We start from the raw sequence: 17,911 nt of genomic DNA on the forward strand, positions 1-17,911 counted from the left end.
AGGGTAGGATAGATAAAGCACATAAATGCCCAGGTCCAACGTTTCTGCAGTGAAATCCTTCTGGCATTGAATTTTCTCTGAATACCTACTTTTCTCACTTCCTGTAACAGGTTGCTGTGTTGCAACATAAATGTGTAAGTTGAGATTTACTTCCACATATTTTTGCATCCACACAAGTGGCTTTTGTTTGACCTAAGAAACCCTGTTTGTTCGTTGCTGTTGGCATTAAGTTGTCAGTTGGGTCAGTACAGCCCTTAAACAAATAAAAATGACAAAAACAAGCATGTGCCTTATTTTTTTAAAGATTTTTGCGACCCTAGTGGCCTTTATCCACCAGTAGTTGGACAGAAAGAAGGGGAAAATCTCCCAAGGGTGGGAATCGAACCAGGGTCAAACACTGTGACGACTGAACTCTCCAAGTGGTGCGCGTGCTCCACCGCTGAGCCGTGTGATTATCAGAATTACTGATACTTGTTACCGAACCTGCGGCGTCAGCAAGCAAAGTAAAAAGGTTTGGAGCAGAGCCGCGTTTTGAAACCTGGTTTAGACGTTCTGGGCTGACTTTCTCTGACTTTTTAAAACATTCTTTGGAGAGCCACTCCCATGGCGGAGCGGAGCGGCGCAGCAGGACGACCCAGCTCCGTCTCCAGTTCGGACACGAGGAGAGCTCGTTTCCAGGTTCCAGGTTTTGCGGAACCGTTTTGACATCCCCTCCAGTGGAATGCGGTTTGGAGAGTTTTTGACGGAATAACCTGGAATTCGTCGACCGGGCCAGGTAAGACATCACCTGGCAGCTCCCTGAACAAAGAGCTTCTAAGATGGTGGGACACCTTTATTTTTTCCAGGACCTTTTTTTAGCTTCTACCGTCTGTTGAAGAGAAGGAAACACCTGAACGGACACCTGCGTGACCGGACAACACCTGAGCTGTAAGGTGAATCCTAGTGGCCTAACCTCGCGTAGCTTCAGGTCAGTTGCCTTTTAAGTTTTAATTGTCTACATTGAGCGACATTATTTACGTAAGCAGCAGGCTTACGTAAATAATAAAGTGCTTATTGTTGTTTAAGCTTCAGAGATTAACTAAAATTTATGCTAAGTTGATTTTCATGTAAAACTTGTCTTAGGTTAACTGGGCCGTGTTTGTCACTTAAAATCCTTAAATGAATGTAAAATTGCATGCATTTGGACTGCAGTTTTAAATAGACTCTTTTTTTAAGTGTGTACTTTTGTCCACCCAGTTAGATTCTCAAAGTAAAGGTATGTTGTTTTTTTAAAATTATAACTTTTTTAATATATTCAACTACTATGAACATACTGTTTCCTGTCAAGAAACCAGTTTGAGCTTTTTTAAAGGTTTTCCCCATAAACATGTCTTAAAGCTTCTGAATAATTTTTCTGTGGGAAAATCTTTTTTTATTATTATTTCTTATCATGACTTCCTTTTGCTGACCGTTCTCAGAAGATTTCTTGGAGATTAGTAATTGAGCAAACTCATTCAAGCGTTACAAAGGCCATTAAGCTCCAGGAAAGAACTGGTGTTTAGTCTACTTAGGCCCATGTGCTTTGCAGACGAATCTTATCACATCTTGTCACAAAGTATTTTATTATTCTAAAATGCAGTAGAATTCCAAATTGGAAGGAAAATTATAGCTGCTTTTTAAAACGTTGTGAAATGTGGCATACAGTTGTGTTCAGTCTGACACTAAATAAAACCCAATTCAGTTGTCTGGCTTCAGAAGTCTTTATGTACTAATGAACCTCCATCAATACGCAACTCTTCTCTGAAGGCCTCAGAGGTTTGATGGAGAACAGTAGTGAACAAACAGCACAACCAAGACCAGGGAACACAGCAGGCAGATCAGAGAAAAGATGGAGATCGCTCAAGTCTTGATATGCCACCATGTATCCTGAGGGAAATGGTTGTACAGGGTAATGTGCAGTGTAAGCTTGAGCTATGAATCTGCACCGACTACAGAGTTATTATGGGACTGCTGTCTGCTTCACTTATTGTTCACTTATTATTCTCTTATTGCTTGGGGTTTTGCCATGTAATCTATCCCATCCTAAGCTTCGCCAGTGCTTTCTCTCTGCTATCTCTGCTAGTTGTTCTCCAAGGTTCAAGTCTGTTTCTAAAACCATGTGCTAAGATGATAAAAAAAAAATCAAGACAAAGACTAAAACAGTAGAAACTTTCCCCAGTAGCATATCACCCACAGCCACTACAGCTTTGCTTTAGTTTATTTCTCTCGCACTTAAATTCCCAACTTAAGTGCCAAAGAGAAAGTTCTTTATCATTTTCCTCTCATCTCTCCATTTCGCAGTACCTGGTGTATGTGTTATCGCATAAAATCCAAAGTAAAATGTGTTGAAGTTTGTAAAATAAATAAAAATAAAAAAAAATAAAAAATTTGTTTTGACTCTGCTCACAAGCCTGGAATTAGTTTTTGCAATCTGAGGCATGATCCTGGGTCAGTGAAAGGTCATCACAGTTGTTCAGCTTGAGTTTACTACACAGTGCTATTATTCACAGAAAACAATCACCAGCAATTCTGAACCCGTTCTGTAAAGGTCGCCTGCCTACATCTGCTTTCATTTGACTTCGTTCAGGCTTTTATGAAACTATAAACTCTCTAATCCTCCCAACACTGGCTCGACCTGGTTAGATTTCAAGATCTTGAGCGACGTTTTTTAATAACTGAATTTTGGCAAAATCATCATATTTAGGCAAGACTCACAAATGAAAGTTCACAGGAGTGTTGACAGCAGGCTTGTTGTATTGTTAGAAATCGGCCCACTGAGAAGGAGGCGTGGAAGCTTCATGGGCACTAAAAGTCCTGAGCGTTTGTCCTGTGTGTTATTAGCTGTCTGAGGTTTCAGGGTATGTGATGGGGCAAGCACTGACAAATCTGTAGTCTGAATCCTTTCAAGTAGAGTTCCCATGGGAAAAGCTGACGAGTTGGTTTTTATCCAGGAAGCGGCTGATGAGGAAGAACATTTTTGTAAAATTCAAATAACAATGGTAGGAAAAAAGCTTGGGGCATTCCTGTTTTATATATTTTGCTTCCAAGATGTTAGACTTTTTCATTTTAATTTTAATTTTTTTAGAATATTTCAAAGCAATCTTGATCAGTACATCCTTTTCTAAGACATTTTCGTTGAACTTTTTTCTCCCATTATCTAAGCAATTTTGGAGGAATGTATTTTTTGTCCCTTATGTTATGACATGTGAGTCATCAGGCTACTAAGTCTAAACCCAGACAGTTTGATATTCACACTTAGTAAACTTTACAAAGTTCTTCGATGCAACTTAGCAAAGAACCCATTTTAATTCAGTTAATTTGAAAAATATTTTTTTGAACCCAAAGGGAAATTAAATGTCATCCAAGTATTTTCAAGACTCGTTGTGGATGGTGATGCTGTGGACAGGAACGATTTCTGGTAGCAGTCTGTCTCGCAATCAATCAATCAATCAATCAAATTTTATTTGTATAGCACATTTCAGCAGCAAGACATTTCAAAGTGCTTTACATCATTACAAACACAAGAACACAATGCAATATAGAATCAATAATCAAAACAAAGCATTAAGTCAAGTTCCATAATTGATTGCATTTCAAATACAATTCTAAACAGGTGGGTTTTTAGTTGAGATTTAAAAGAAGTCAGTGTTTCAGCTGTTTTACAGTTTTCTGGAAGTTTGTTCCAAATTTGTGGTGCATAGATGCTGAAAGCTGCTTCTCCTCGTTTGGTTCTGGTTCTGGGGATGCAGAGCAGACCAGAACCGGAAGACCTGAGAGGTCTGGAAGGTTCATAAAACAACAGCAGATCTTTAATGTATTGTGGTGCTAAGCCATTCAGTGATTTATAAACTAACAACAGTATTTTAAAGTCTATTCTTTGAGCTACAGGGAGCCAGTGGAGGGACTTTAAAACTGGTGTTATGTGCTCTATCTTCCTGGTTTTAGTGAGAACGCGAGCAGCAGCATTCTGGATCAGCTGCAGCTGTTTGATTGATTTGTTGGACAGACCTGTGAAGACGCTGTTACAATAATCAATACGACTGAAGATGAATGCATGGATGAGTTTCTCTAGATCTTGCTGAGACATCAGTCCTTTAATCCTGGAAATGTTCTTCAGGTGATAGAAGGCCGACTTTGTAACTGTCTTTATGTGGCTCTGGAGGTTCAGGTCAGAGTCCATCACTACTCCCAGGTTTCGGGCCTGATCGCTGGTTTTAAGTTGGAATAACTGAAGCTGTGCATTGACTCTAGATCGTTCCTCTTTAGGTCCAAAAATAATAACTTCAGTTTTGTTTCTGTTCAACTGGAGAAAGTTTTGGCACATCCACACATTTATCTGTTCTAAGCATCTGTTCAGTGATTGGATGGGCCCCGAGTCACCTGGTGACATTGTAATGTAGAGCTGTGTGTCATCTGCATAGTTATGGTAGCTAATATTATTTCCTGTTATAACCTGAGCTAGTGGGAGCATATAAATATCAAATAAAAGGGGTCCTGGGATTGAACCTTGGGGTACCCCACATGTGACCTTTGGCCTCTTTGATGAAAAGTTTTCAATTGAAACAAAGAAATCCCTGTTCTTTATGTAGGATTTAAACCAGTTAAGCACTGGACCGGAGAGTCCGACCCAACTCTCCAGTCGATTCAGTAATATGTCATGGTCAACAGTGTCAAAAGCTGCACTGAGATCCAACAGAACCAGCACTGTGGTTCTGCCACAGTCCGTATTTATATGGATGTCATTGAACACTTTTACGAGGGCGGTCTCTGTGCTGTGGTGAGCACAAAAACCAGACTGGAAGGAGTCAAAGAGGTTGGTTATAGTTAGGAAGCTAGTTAATTGTTTACACACAGCTTTTTCAATAACTTTGCTGATGAATGGGAGGTTGGAGATCGGCCTGTAATTCTGCATTAGTGATTTGTCCAGATTGTTCTTTTTTATAAGTGGTTTGATTACTGCTGTTTTCAGAGCCTGGGGGAAAACGCCTGATGAGAGCGATGAGTTTACTATTTGGATCAGATCAGCAGCAATAACAGGCAGGACTTTCTTAAAGAAATTTGTGGGTAAAACATCCAGACAGCAGGAACTGGAGCTTAGTTGACTTATAATTTCCTCTAAGGTTTTAAAATTAAGTAGTTGAAATTGGGTCATTTTTCCTGTATTTGTTTTGTTTGGGCACAGCATTGGTACTGACTTTATAGTGGATGTACAGATTAATCCTCTGATTTTTTGAATTTTCTCTGAAAAGAAGCTGGAAAACTGGTTGCAGGCGGCAATACATTGGAATTCAGGCGGTAACATCACAGGAGGGTTTGTGATTCTGTCAATAAAGCTCGAGCATTGTTAATGTTTTTGTTTATGACATCTGCAAAGAAAGCCTCTCTTGCATGTTTTAGTGTTAAATGATAGTTACGTAGTCTTTCCTTATATATGTCACAATGAACGTGGAGTTGAGTTTTACGCCATTTTCGTTCTGCCCTACGGCAGAGTTGTCTTGCAGATCTAACTGTTTGTGCATTTCTCCATGGAGATTTCTTTTTACCAGACACAACCTTCATTTTAACTGGGGCAATGGAATCAATAATATCTGAAACTTTAGACTGAAAATCATTTACCAACTTATCTACATCATTACAACTTAAGGGTGAGGAAGAAGAGTAGATTTGATTAAAAGTTTCTGCTGTGTTTTCAGTGAGAGAACATTGTGTGATAGTTGCTGTTTGTCCAAGTGGGTTAAAAGATAAAGAACTTTCAAAAATAACAGCGAAGTGATCCGACAGGGCGACATCAGTTACAGAGACATTGGAAATATTCACACCCCCACCCACCCAATGAATATGAAAAAGCCTCTGACTGAAGACTGTTACTGTATGACTGATTATAACTGTTACAACTTAACTTAGAAATTAGTTAAAACGTCACACAAAAAAAATAAATAAATAATGTAGTTCCTAAAGACAGTCAAGTCAACATAATAAAAGTCGTAGCAATAGCTTTTATTAAGTGTATTGAACTTGGCGGCTAAAGTTCATACAACTTAAGTGAGTCAAACCAACAAGGAATCAAGTTGAGTCAACAATTTATTTATTTATTTTTTTACTGCGTAACGGCTCAATATCTGGGCTGCAGAGATGATATTTGTCCTGGATGACACCATCAGCTGTTGGCAAGCACTTCTAATCTATCTCATTTGCTTTTTTCGCTCCTGTTTAAGTCTCTGTCCTTCCAGCTGCACATTATCCAAACCAGAGGGATAAACCAGCTGTCCAAAAAAAACAATGTCTCAACTTAAAAATAAAAGTATACAAAAAGAACAAATCTCAGTTAACGTAACAGAGCTACTCCAATATTCTACCACCATAAGCGAAGTAATTATAGAGTGCGATTGTTAAGTGTCTTTCAGGTCACGTGTCAGTGCTTTGAAAGGTTTTTTCTATTTTCTGAAGACAGGACCATTCAATGCTGCTCATTGCTGTATGAGGTTTCTAGTAATAAAATGCATCTTTTGTTTGAAAGGAGTCAATTTTCATTTTTTAGGACAGCACTGTTCAGGTACTACAAGTAAAAATGAGTGAGAAATCGGCCAAAGTCCAAAGAAATCTGTTAATCAAAATCATACTGAATATGGTAAGTCTTCGTTGGAAGTAATGTGTTATAAAGAATGAAGGGTGGCTTAAACAATTTTCACAGTATAGAGAGCGCAATAAGGCAGTACAGAGATCCATAAACAGGGATGTGTGAAGCTATAGGAAGGATGTTTACATCAGAGTCTGTGGCTTCTAAAAGATCATTAAAACCTAAAGGGCAATTTGAGTCTTGTAGATGGCCTACATTCCAGACCAGACCACCTCAAAAATGTTATGTGCTTCTAAAAACAACATTACTAAGTGTCACCTTCTCCAGACCTTGTGATCCAGGTTACAATCTGTGAGGAAAGTTGCAAAGCTGCACAATTTTAGTGGTTCGACAACCTGAAGAAACACCAACAGTGCAACCACAAGGCTGAAAAGAATCTGCATAAAAACTTACTTTTTTTACCTCCTGTTTAACTGCAGATAGCATACACCTACTGTATGTCATTTTCATCATCAGCTCATAGTGCAATCAACTAAAAGCTATAAAATAACACCATCTTTTATTTTTAGAATTTTACTTTATAAGGACACATTGAAATTAACTGCAGGACCTGAACGTTTTAAAAATCTAACTTCAGATGTACACAGTCAGAATTCATTGTCATTACTCATTAAAGAAAGATGACATTTCTGCATTTAAAAAAGGTTAAAAGCAATAATTGATCAACTGGACCGCCTCTATTAAAGCAGGAGTTTTGGGAGTTTGTTGGCCCAGAGCAAAACAGGTGTAAACACAGAAATTTAAACGACCGATTAAGTTTTACAAAAACAAATATGTCAGGCTTTTGTTGTTTTGAAGGATGAAATTTGGGCATGTTCTTTAAAAATGGAAGAAAGAGAAAAAGCAGAGGAGAAAATGAATGAATAATGAAAAATCATTTGCTCCACAGAGAGAGACGGAGAAGTGCAGACTAATATTTCTTTAAATGATTACAAGAATGTCTGGGAGTCTGTAAATAAAATGGAAGAAGAGGCCAAAATGAAAACAAAAGAGACTATAAGTCAACTTTGAACATTTATTATTTTATTGTTTCAGGCCCCATCATGTCTTCTCACCTCCTTGCATCCAGACCATCGTCTCTAAGGCCAATGCTGTGTTTCCTGCTCAGTGTCTTCTTGCTGCTGTCCTCAGGAGTTCATGGCCAGGGTAATATGTTTTGATCCTTTAAAGTTACAAGAAAGTCTAGAAATTTTGATCCCATTTTTAAGTAAATGTACCAATTTTAAGATATATTTCTGTGTTTAACTGCTTTTTTGTCTGTGGAAACTCTGGAGATGATTGTGCAAAGAGGAATTCTTTAAAAAATCAAGAAGAGTATGGACAACCCTGACCATTCTCTTCATGAGACCTTCTTTGGAAAACAGTGTCTTCAGTCAGAGGCTTCTTCAAATTTGCTGTAGTACAGACAGCTACAAGAGATCTGTCCTGCCAACAGTTTTCACTATCTACAATAACTCTTTGAAGAATTTGAATTAATATGAGTCAGAACAACATTTAATTTCCCTTTGGGATCAATGAAGCATTTTTGAAATTTGAATTTGAAATTTCCAAACAGGTTTTTGTAAGTCACAAAATAAGAGATGAGGTTTAAATCTTAAATCAGAGCACAGATGCTGTTTTCTTCTGCATGTCTGGAAATGCTATTGTTATTAGAGGCTCTCTTTGAATCCTTGACCCTTTCTCTGCAAAGACCCATCAGATCCCCCGTGGCCCCGCCCCCTTGACCATGGATGAAGACAGTCTGCGTAAATCCGAGTCAGAAAAGGAGCTGTTGAGTGCTGGAGGTTCACAGATCAGCTGTAAACAGTCTGCTGGGATTCACCATGCTCATGTTTGCTCTCTTCTGTCTTCCTTGTTTCTGCTCCCCCCACCCCTCTATTACACCACTACATGTTACATTCAGCACCCTGTCATACTGTAACTGAGAGACGCTGCTCTGACATGCCCTTTGACCCTCCTGGCGTCCTGTTCCTGTTTCTGCTGCAGTCCAGAGGACAGGGCTTGCTTTGACTGATGGGGGGCAGCTGGAGATGAGGACGTATAGAGGGCAGGACGACAGGGACATGAAAGACACCACTTGTTGGGAAACCCCTGCTGGAAATTATGCAGATGAAGTCAGAACAAGAGAGGGATTTGATTTGTGTAGGAGGAAGTGAGAGGGGCTAGACCGCCATGGGAGAGCGAGAGGAACCAAGATAGCATCCCAGTTTGAGCCTTTGATCTTAAAAGAAATCCTGAATAATCACCTCAACAACAGACAGAGATCCTTTTTAAATCCTAAATGTTGATCTTTTCCAAATCTTTGTTACCGCCAAGGTCGTCTGAAGCTGACCGTTCTGTCTGAGGACCGATTGCAGATGAAGTGGAAAGAGGCTGATGGTCCCGTTCAAGGATACAAAGTTCGGGTCAGAACAATGTCAGGTGAGAATATTTTCCAAGCTCTGCTAAACTGGTGAAAGCTATAACTTCTAAGATTCACTAATAAATATATTAGTCTATAAACAGTGTTGGAATGACGCCTGCTTTATGTTCAAGGTGAAGGATGTTGGACTATCAAAAGTCCAAGCCTTTCTCATCAAAGCATAGCAAAGACTTTAGCCTGTAACCTAAGAAATGTTGGTGGCATTAACTAACTCACTCACTCTTTGGTTTCCTAGCAACAAACTGTTGAGAAAGTTGTGCAGCTACAGTTTCATGTTTCACCAACATGCCTCATAGGCTAACTGCTTAAAAATAAATAACCGTGTGAATTGAAAACTGCGAATAAAACAGGAAAGGTCACGTTTGGCAGTATTTCAGATATTTAAAACATAAAACTAATCAATCATTATCAATATTGACAATTATCGATATCAACTAATCTAAAAGGCTTATATTGTGATACATTTTCGGCCATATCGTCCAGCCTTTTGTTGGTCTGTTCCATTAAATACAACAAATTACACTGAAATTTGTGATAATGTGACAGAAGGTAAAAACATTCAAGAGATATCAACAGTTCTGTGAGGAACTGAGCAGCTTTCATCGTGGATTGAAAGGACAGCAGAATACAGATTGATGAGTCATTCATTTTCTTTCTAGAAGAGCAGCAACCAGAGCTGATGCTGACCACCACCCGAGGCCGGGCAACAGTGGCGGGACTGGACTCCAGTCAGGAATACTCCCTCCAAGTCTTCGTTCTGAACGGGACGACGGAGAAGCTTCTGGCAAAAAGGCGATTCACTTGTAAGAAACTCAGCATCAACTATGGATTAAATTACAGGACATATTTATTTAGGACCAGCTTTTGAAACATTTTAAATAATTTAATAGGATATAATATGTCTAGTTTGAGAGTAGGTCGATTTCATCATACTTTGCTTAAGTTTTAGAACTTTTCTCTTAAAGTCAAGCAAATGTCATTTGCTCATCCTTTAGCTAATTATCTGCTCTACGAAGTGTTGAGCTTTTAGTTCTCTGGTAATCACCTTCATCACTTGAGTTTAATTGCTGTCTTTTGTCTGAATGTTTCACAAGTCAGAAAGCAATTATTCGAATGGACCTTAAAAGGTTTGACATTAGTGGTTAGGTTGTGGACAGAAAATAAGGGGTGCACTAACTGCAGTTTTAATATCGGTGGATAATATTGGCTTCACATGTAAAAATCACATTTTGTTTTCTTCTTTTCAGACGTTTTTGTCATGACCTTAAGAAACTTAAACATCTGCAGGCCAGTTAGGATGAAAAACAGTGGAAGAAACTCTGGAAATACAGCTTGTTCCATGGTAATTCTGCTAATGTCAAAAAAACACAATTTCGCAAATGCAGTGTTTCCATTAAACAAGAAGCGCAATTAAAATATCACGTGAATAAGTTTGTTCAGGTGATTAGACAGTAAGCAATATGCAGCCCCACCATCCTCCTACCACTTCCTGTCGTCTTTTTCATCTTTTCTGTAGTAGCATACTACAGAAAAGACCACACGAGTCACTGACCATGTGACACAAGTGATGCAAAAAAAAGAAATTCCATTTCAGTTTTGTGAACCACGAATACACAGTCTCACTCTCAGTAAGTATAAACACATTTTGATTACAGACACTCCCTTAAATTGATTTTAAAGCTGCTTCATACACTATAATGAGTTTAGTGTCTCCTAGATTGTGAATTATCCATCCTGGACAACCCAAACTCAGCCTTAATGATGGCCTTTGGCATACACTGTGACAGAATTAGTAGGGTTGGAAGATATTTTAAGGATTAGGGTGTGACAGATAGAAACTCTACTGTCTTCTTTTACCATCTACAGAAGTAAAATTGATCCCGATCTGAGGTACACGCCGGCTGATTTCCTCCTGATTTGTGAATGCCTTTCATATTGTATGTTTTTAGTGAGCCTGATGGATTCCTGTCTTGGGGCATAGCGTACTCTTCAGGTACTTGCAAAACACGCAGCTGATAGCAGGTTTCTGTGATGACTTGAGCGTGTTCAGGCACATTACAAAGAAAACACCTTGACTTGGAAATTTGTAGCACTCTAGCTGTCAGGCTAGAAGTATGGCGGTCTGGGAATTCCTTCCTGATGTGTCTTTGTCTTTTGGATTTTTTTTTTTTCACTCCCTCAGGGTCTTGTTCCCAGTCAGAACTAAGGTTACACTGGATTCCTGTTCTTAGGAATTTCTTACCTTTAAACATGTGAACATCAGGTGATTTTAAAACAGTTGTACTTTTGTGTTGTGGTAATTTTTAGACATTTTGTTGTTTTTTTTTTACCTATGAGCACCTGAAAAGTAATGTGTAAGATACATTTTGGGTAATTACACTGAACTTTATGTTTTGCAGTAGAGGGTCTGCGAGAGGAGGAGATGATCCGCAGCGGTAGCCGTGAGAACCGTAGGAAGTTGATCCCAGGCGGGTCGGCCTCGGGGGACCTGGACGATTCGACGGCTGTTCTGCTGGACCTGCCAACAGTTCTGTTTCCAGAACCCACTCTTACCACTGCTGCCACTGTCTCAACTGCAGGTGCTATATGCTGGCTGGTTAAAATAATACTTTGATGAACCCAAAGACTCATGTCAGAGTAAAATGACTCAAGAACTAACAACATGAGACAAGTCAAAGATTTTAATATAACTTATGCAACAACACTTGTGGGAAGATGGAAAAGTAGAAATTAATTGGCAAGTTGTTTCAATTTGTTTTATTTTATTTTTCCAAGCCTTCCTTACCATAACTAAACACACAATTACATGAACACAAATTTAAAAAAAGTGGCAAACACATACAACATGTAAATAACTTAAAATACAATAAAAGTAGTACTGTTAAGTTGCACAAAATTCGAGACCAAACTTCACTCTTTAGGAGAGAACAAACACAGCTTTAATTAACATTTGCAAATGGAGAAAACATACAAAGCTCACATCTCAGTGAGAATCGGATGAGTTCTGACTTGGGGCTGAACATCCCCTCATCTACATAGGATACATCACACATTACTTAGTCACACCCCCTGGGTCAAGTGTCAGGCAAAAATCTATAAGTTACTCATCTGTGAGTTTCAGTTGAGCAGGGTTGCATACACATTCACAGCTCAACTTTGGCCATATTCTCTGTGTTTCTTGTGGATAAGACACCCTTTTAGGTTTATCTAACGAAACATAGTAGATAACTTCTACTTTCTTTCTGTGTCCAAATAGGCGCTTCTCCAAAAAGGACTCTCTGCTGATGGCTAAACAGATACTAGTAACTGAACTTCTACAAAATAGGCTTATCACCTTAGCCACGTCTAACATTTCTAACCGCTGAACACCCTGTTCTTCACTTATTTGCGGAGGGTCAGAAGAGCATATGTCCTGCTGAGCTGCAACTGAGTGCAAACCTTTAATAAAAACATCATAAAGTGTACATTCAAAATTAATTAAACATTGTTAATTAATTTTTCCTTCACAGTACAGAGTCACACAAATTCTGGACAGTTCATCACAATGAATTTTCCATTTAACCCAGATCTTTTCACAAAAAGTACTGACATTTCTGATGGTAGAGATTAGATGTTTCTGGCAGACATTATCCATGTGATTTTAGCTAAAATGCTCTTGCATGAAAACTTGTGGGATCTGTCAAAAGTGACTGATAAAAACATACAATGTTAAAACTGAACCAAGTGGGAGATGTGAAAGATATAAATCCAACAAACAAGAAGAGATTTTGTATCCCTCTTTCTGTAAATGACAAATAAGCCATAAATACGTCTTATCTTAAGGGAAAATGTTTATTTATTAGAAGCAAAGTTAGGGTTTTTTTCTCACTTTTCCCTTTGATGTTTTTTCTATATTACCCCAGCTTCTCTGGGAACAACCTTTGCTTATCTTACTTTAACCCCACCCATGTATTTACCATTACATCTGGTCCCCAGAGCCCTCAGCCACAGAAAGCGCTTCCGAATACCCTGATGAGCCCCCAGAGAAAACCACCAGAGAGAAGAGGAAGAGGAAGAAAGAGAAGGAGCAGCATAGTTCCACAGTGGAAAACAAGGAGGAGCATGGGATGAAACAGGGTAAAATCCCAAATCACAGAAACACATATTTCTGCAGAAAAAATGTAAGAAAAACTTGTGGGAAAATTTTATTGTTCAGCTTCTGTTTAAGATTCAATTATTTCAGTAATATTATGAGATTAAAGTCATAATATTATGAGAATAACGTCATAATATTTGGAGAAGAAAGTCAAAATAATATGAGAAGAAAGTTATCATAATGAGAATAAAGTCATATTACAAAAATAGACTGATACAACAATTACATTTACGAAAATAAAGTTTTAATAGGACAAAATCAAAGTCGTACGAATATGGGGTTAAGTCGAAATAATATGAGAATAAAGTTGTAACAATATGAGAACGAAGTCATACAATTTCAAGAATAGTCATAATATTGCCAGAATAAAGTTATAATACAATGACTTTATTCTGGCAATATTGACACTTTGTTCTCGTATGACTTTATTTTCATAATATTATGACTTTATTCTTGCAATATTATGACTGTTCTCTTTATTTTAATTATTTATTTTTTTCTTAGCATGGCCCTAATACTCAATCGTAAGACACAGCCGTACTGACAAGCAAAAGTTATTCTAATCAAGTTTAAGTTTAGCGGCAAACCTTTGCATTAACTATGTCTAAAAAATACATGCTAGAAAAACATAATATTTCAGAGCAGTAAATGCTGGTTTGGAGCATGATGACAGTGTTCACTGATAGGTGATAATGACAAGCCGTCCTGTGTAGCTGCAGGATACACATGTCCTCTGGATACACATGTCCTCTGTCTCCTCTTTGAACTTAGGAAGCTCCGAGACTCCGCACATGCATGGAAACCCACTCTAGTTCATGTATGCAACCTGTCAGCATGTTTTGCTATGCAAAAGCTCACACCCCTTAAGCTTTTTCACATTTTGCTAAATTCCAGCCCCAAATGTCAATGTGTTTAAGTGAGAGCTCATGTGACAGGTCAATGCAACTAGACAGCATGTAATTGTGAAGCAGAAGACAATTAGCAAATGGCTTTCAAGATTTTTACAAGTAGAAATCTGAAAAGTGTGGGTTGGATTTGCATTCAACCTTTTAACTTAATGCATTTCCTAAATAAATCACAATTTTATTTGTTTTGCATAATTTATCAGTACAGTAAAAAAATATATTTATACAAATTACTGTTAAACAGCTGTTCATAAAAAACAACAACATCAAAAAACTAAATGCTTTTTATTGGGCCAGAGAAGTGTGTAGTGATTTGGGTTTTTCTGTGTGTTTATTTAGGTTTCTCTGTCAAGGTTTTCTGTCGAGTCTCTGTGTTGTCCCATCTACCCCTTGATTGAGTGCAGCTATTCCTTGTTTCCCCTGATTGTCTCCCTCTGTATTTAATCCCACCTGTGTTCCTTGTTCCTTGTCAGATCCTTGTCTATCTGTCTTGTTGTGTCTAGTCTATTGTCAGAAGTCTCTTGTTTTCCAGTTGCTACCAGTTTTGAGCCTTAGCCTTCTACTCAATCTGTGCTACCTGGATTTTTGGACTTATACTCATTTCATCATTAAAATCATCATTTCTTCACACCAACCTGGGTCCTCTGCATCTGCCTCACCACCGCTAACCGTATATCATGACAAAGTGAGCATAAACTAAAACTGAATCATTGGAAAATTGAGACTCTATAGCTTGCCAATGGCTCAACTTGCCCCAAAGCAAATATTTTAACTTTATTTGTGCCTACATCTAAATTGCTTCACTTTTGTTTTTGGTTTATGACTTCATGTTGTAGTTCATACATAACACAAATGATAAAACAAATTTAAAAATATCTATTTTGATCTAAACACAATTATCAAACTTACAAAAGACTAGATTCACACTTCTTAAGAAATCAAAGTCTAACCCCTTTACCCAGGAGGTTCTTACCTTTACAAACTTCATTCAATGATGCCTTCCTCCTAACTATTTGTTCACATGATTAATGTTTTTCTTACCGTTTCCTAGAAACAAGAGGTGCCTCAACTTATCCCTGTGTCCCCATGTATTGTTGCCTTAATGTTCTGTGAACTTTGACCTGTCTAAATCTATTTTTGTGTCTTGGAGTTTAGGCTTTCCCCAGAGGAAGCCATATGAGTGTGAGAGTGACACGGCGGCAGACATCATGCTGTTGGTTGACGGTTCCTGGAGCATCGGACGCACCAATTTCAGGCGGGTCAGAGACTTCCTGGAGGGTCTGGTGACGCCGTTCAACATTGGACCAAACCACATTCAGATCGGTGAGGACCAGGCCAACAGTGGGAATCAACTAGTTCTCTATCTGAAGCTATACCCTCTAAAGGAGAGAAAAATCTGGCAAATATTAGTGTACTGTGTGCTGCAGGGCTGACCCAGTACAGCGGAGACCCTCGCACCGAGTGGCACCTGGGAAACTTCACCACAAAAGAGCAGCTGTTGGAGGCAGTGAGGAATTTCAGATACAAAGGAGGAAACACATTTACAGGTAGGGAAATTCAGCTTCAGCTCTTTTCATGTCTGCCAGTGTGTAACCAGCCGGTTTTCTCCTAGGACAGGCACTGCTCCACGTCATGGAGGAAAACATGAAGCCTAAGGCAGGAGCACGAGCCAGTGCGCCATTTTTTCTGGTTCTGTTGACTGATGGAAAGTCTCAGGACGATGCCATTGCAGCAGCTAACCGGCTGAAGAATGCAGGCGTGGAAATCATCGCTGTAGGTGAGAGTGAAAAATATTGCTTTGAATTTCGAGTTTATCCCGAAAGAATGCACCTTGTGTCACTTTTTCTACCTTATTTACAGTATGTTGTTATTTGTAATATCCCAGAATGACAAAGTATAAAAAGTTGCACATTTGTAAAAAAAGAAAAAAGAAAATCCGATCCACATAAGTATTCACACTAGCAAAGGACGCTCATCTGCATCATGTTACCACTGATCATCCCTCAGATGTTTCTACAACTTGACTGGAATCCACTTGTACTGAACTACATAAGGTCTTACAGTTTTCATTGCAGAAACCAAGCAATTAAGGCAAAAGAGGAGGAATTGTCTATAGACCTGTTGGACTGCATTGTATCAAATCACAAATTTTCTTAACAATACCACAGAGCTTTTTGGGAACAACAAACGTCCCAAAAAGCCCCGTGGTTTTCATTATTTACAAATGAAAACAGTTTTTCAACCAGCCAGATCTTTCCTAGTTACAGTCACCAACCAATATGTGCAATCAAAGAAGAAGTGCTCTGGCCAAGGATGTGTCCAAGAAACCAATATTGGAGCTCAGTTATTCTCTTGCAGAGATTGGAAAACCATCCAGGAGGTCAACCAGAGCTTATGTATGCAATCTATGGTAGAGTGTGTAGAATGTAGAAAGAAAAATGTAGTTTTTAATGTAGTGTTTTCATTCCAGATACCCTGTAAGCTCTTATTTAATGACATTATGCCCTGTGTTTATTTTACAATCTTTGTATTTTCACTCTCTAAAATTTTGTCTTACGAACTCTAATTTTAAACTCTGCTTAGATACCTTTTCTTCTGCCAATGAGGTTGATACATTTTATAAGTTTGTGTTTTTTTTTAGGTGTGAAAAATGCAGATGAAGCTGAATTGAGGCAGGTTGCCTCAGAGCCAGTTGACCTGAACGTCTACAATGTAAATGATTTCCCCCTGCTCAGCAAGCTGGTCGCTCGGCTGGTTCACATTCTGTGCAGGAGGATAGAGGACCGTGGCATCTCAAAACGTAGCCCACACGTCTGTCTACCTACGCGCAGACTGTTTGTCTTGTGCTCAAACTGATTGTACAGTCACCTGAAATGAAAAATATGTCATCTTAAGGTGGGATTCGTTGTATTTTTAGGAATGGAGCCTGCACCCACCACACAGCCAGGCCTCTCCTTTCCCAGTCCTACTGATCTGCGGTTTTCCCAACTTGGATCCAGACAAGTGAAGCTGCACTGGACCAATCCTGCCCAGCCCGTCCAGCAGTACAGAGTGGTTTACCACAGTGCTGAGAGTCAGAGTCCACAGGAGGTTAGAACTACACTCTTACATCTAGGCATGCATGATATATAGGCTTTAACACTGATATCGGCTGATATTGGTCACTTTGTCAGTATCCGTCTGATGAGTAATATTGGGCCAATATTAATTAATATTTCTTTCCATTTATTGTTGTGTATGTTTCAGGGGGGCATTAACCATGTGGTGTTTACTTGGTCATGTGACAGTGATAGTGATACACCACTGGAGTGTTTTAACTGAAGCAGAGAAGCTGCATATGTAAACAACTCTGGAAAAAGTTAAGAGACCACTTAAAATGGTCCGTTTCTCTGATTTAACATTTTATAGGGATATATTTGAGTAAAATGAACATTGTTCTTTTATTCTGTGAACTACAAACAACATGTCTAAGAAATTCCAAGCAAAAATGTTTTATTTATTTGCATAAAATGAGAAATGGTCAAAATAACGAAAAAGAAGCAGTGCTTTCATATCTTCAATAATGCAAGGAAAACGAGTTCATATTCATTTAGAAACAGCAATAATAATGTTTTAACTCAGGAAGAGTTCAGAAATTAATATTTAGTGGAATAACCATGAGGTTTTCAATGGAGCTCAGTGAGTGGTCTCTTAATTTTTTCCAGAGCTAGGCTATTGTTGCCACCATTAAAAGAATAGAGTGTAGGTAAGGTAGATTGTGTTTTTATAAAGCTACACGTCTTCAGAAAACTAGA

General features: G+C 38.6%; 1 protein-coding gene across 3 annotated transcripts in view; it reads left to right on the forward strand.

Moving 5' to 3' along the window:
• Positions 1-403: 403 nt before the first annotated feature.
• The window catches only part of LOC114147983 (collagen alpha-1(XX) chain), a 53,991-nt gene continuing 36,483 nt past the window's right edge, over positions 404-17,911 (forward strand). Inside the window, exons 1-12 of one of the 3 annotated variants that reach the window (XM_028024067.1) lie at positions 404-775; positions 859-967; positions 7,691-7,801; positions 8,972-9,076; positions 9,737-9,880; positions 11,477-11,656; positions 13,053-13,193; positions 15,273-15,440; positions 15,545-15,664; positions 15,730-15,894; positions 16,759-16,917; positions 17,035-17,207. In XM_028024067.1, coding sequence (XP_027879868.1) covers positions 7,699-7,801; positions 8,972-9,076; positions 9,737-9,880; positions 11,477-11,656; positions 13,053-13,193; positions 15,273-15,440; positions 15,545-15,664; positions 15,730-15,894; positions 16,759-16,917; positions 17,035-17,207 — 1,458 coding nt within the window. In that variant the 5' untranslated portion in view covers positions 404-775; positions 859-967; positions 7,691-7,698. Of the gene's footprint in view, positions 968-7,690; positions 7,802-8,971; positions 9,077-9,736; positions 9,881-11,476; positions 11,657-13,052; positions 13,194-15,272; positions 15,441-15,544; positions 15,665-15,729; positions 15,895-16,758; positions 16,918-17,034; positions 17,208-17,911 lie in introns of all 3 variants that reach the window. The other 2 variants (XM_028023257.1, XM_028024811.1) reach the window with 2 other exon arrangements.

This window comes from Xiphophorus couchianus, chromosome 1 (genome assembly GCF_001444195.1).
Source record: "Xiphophorus couchianus chromosome 1, X_couchianus-1.0, whole genome shotgun sequence".
NCBI classification, from domain to species: Eukaryota; Metazoa; Chordata; class Actinopteri; order Cyprinodontiformes; family Poeciliidae; genus Xiphophorus; species Xiphophorus couchianus.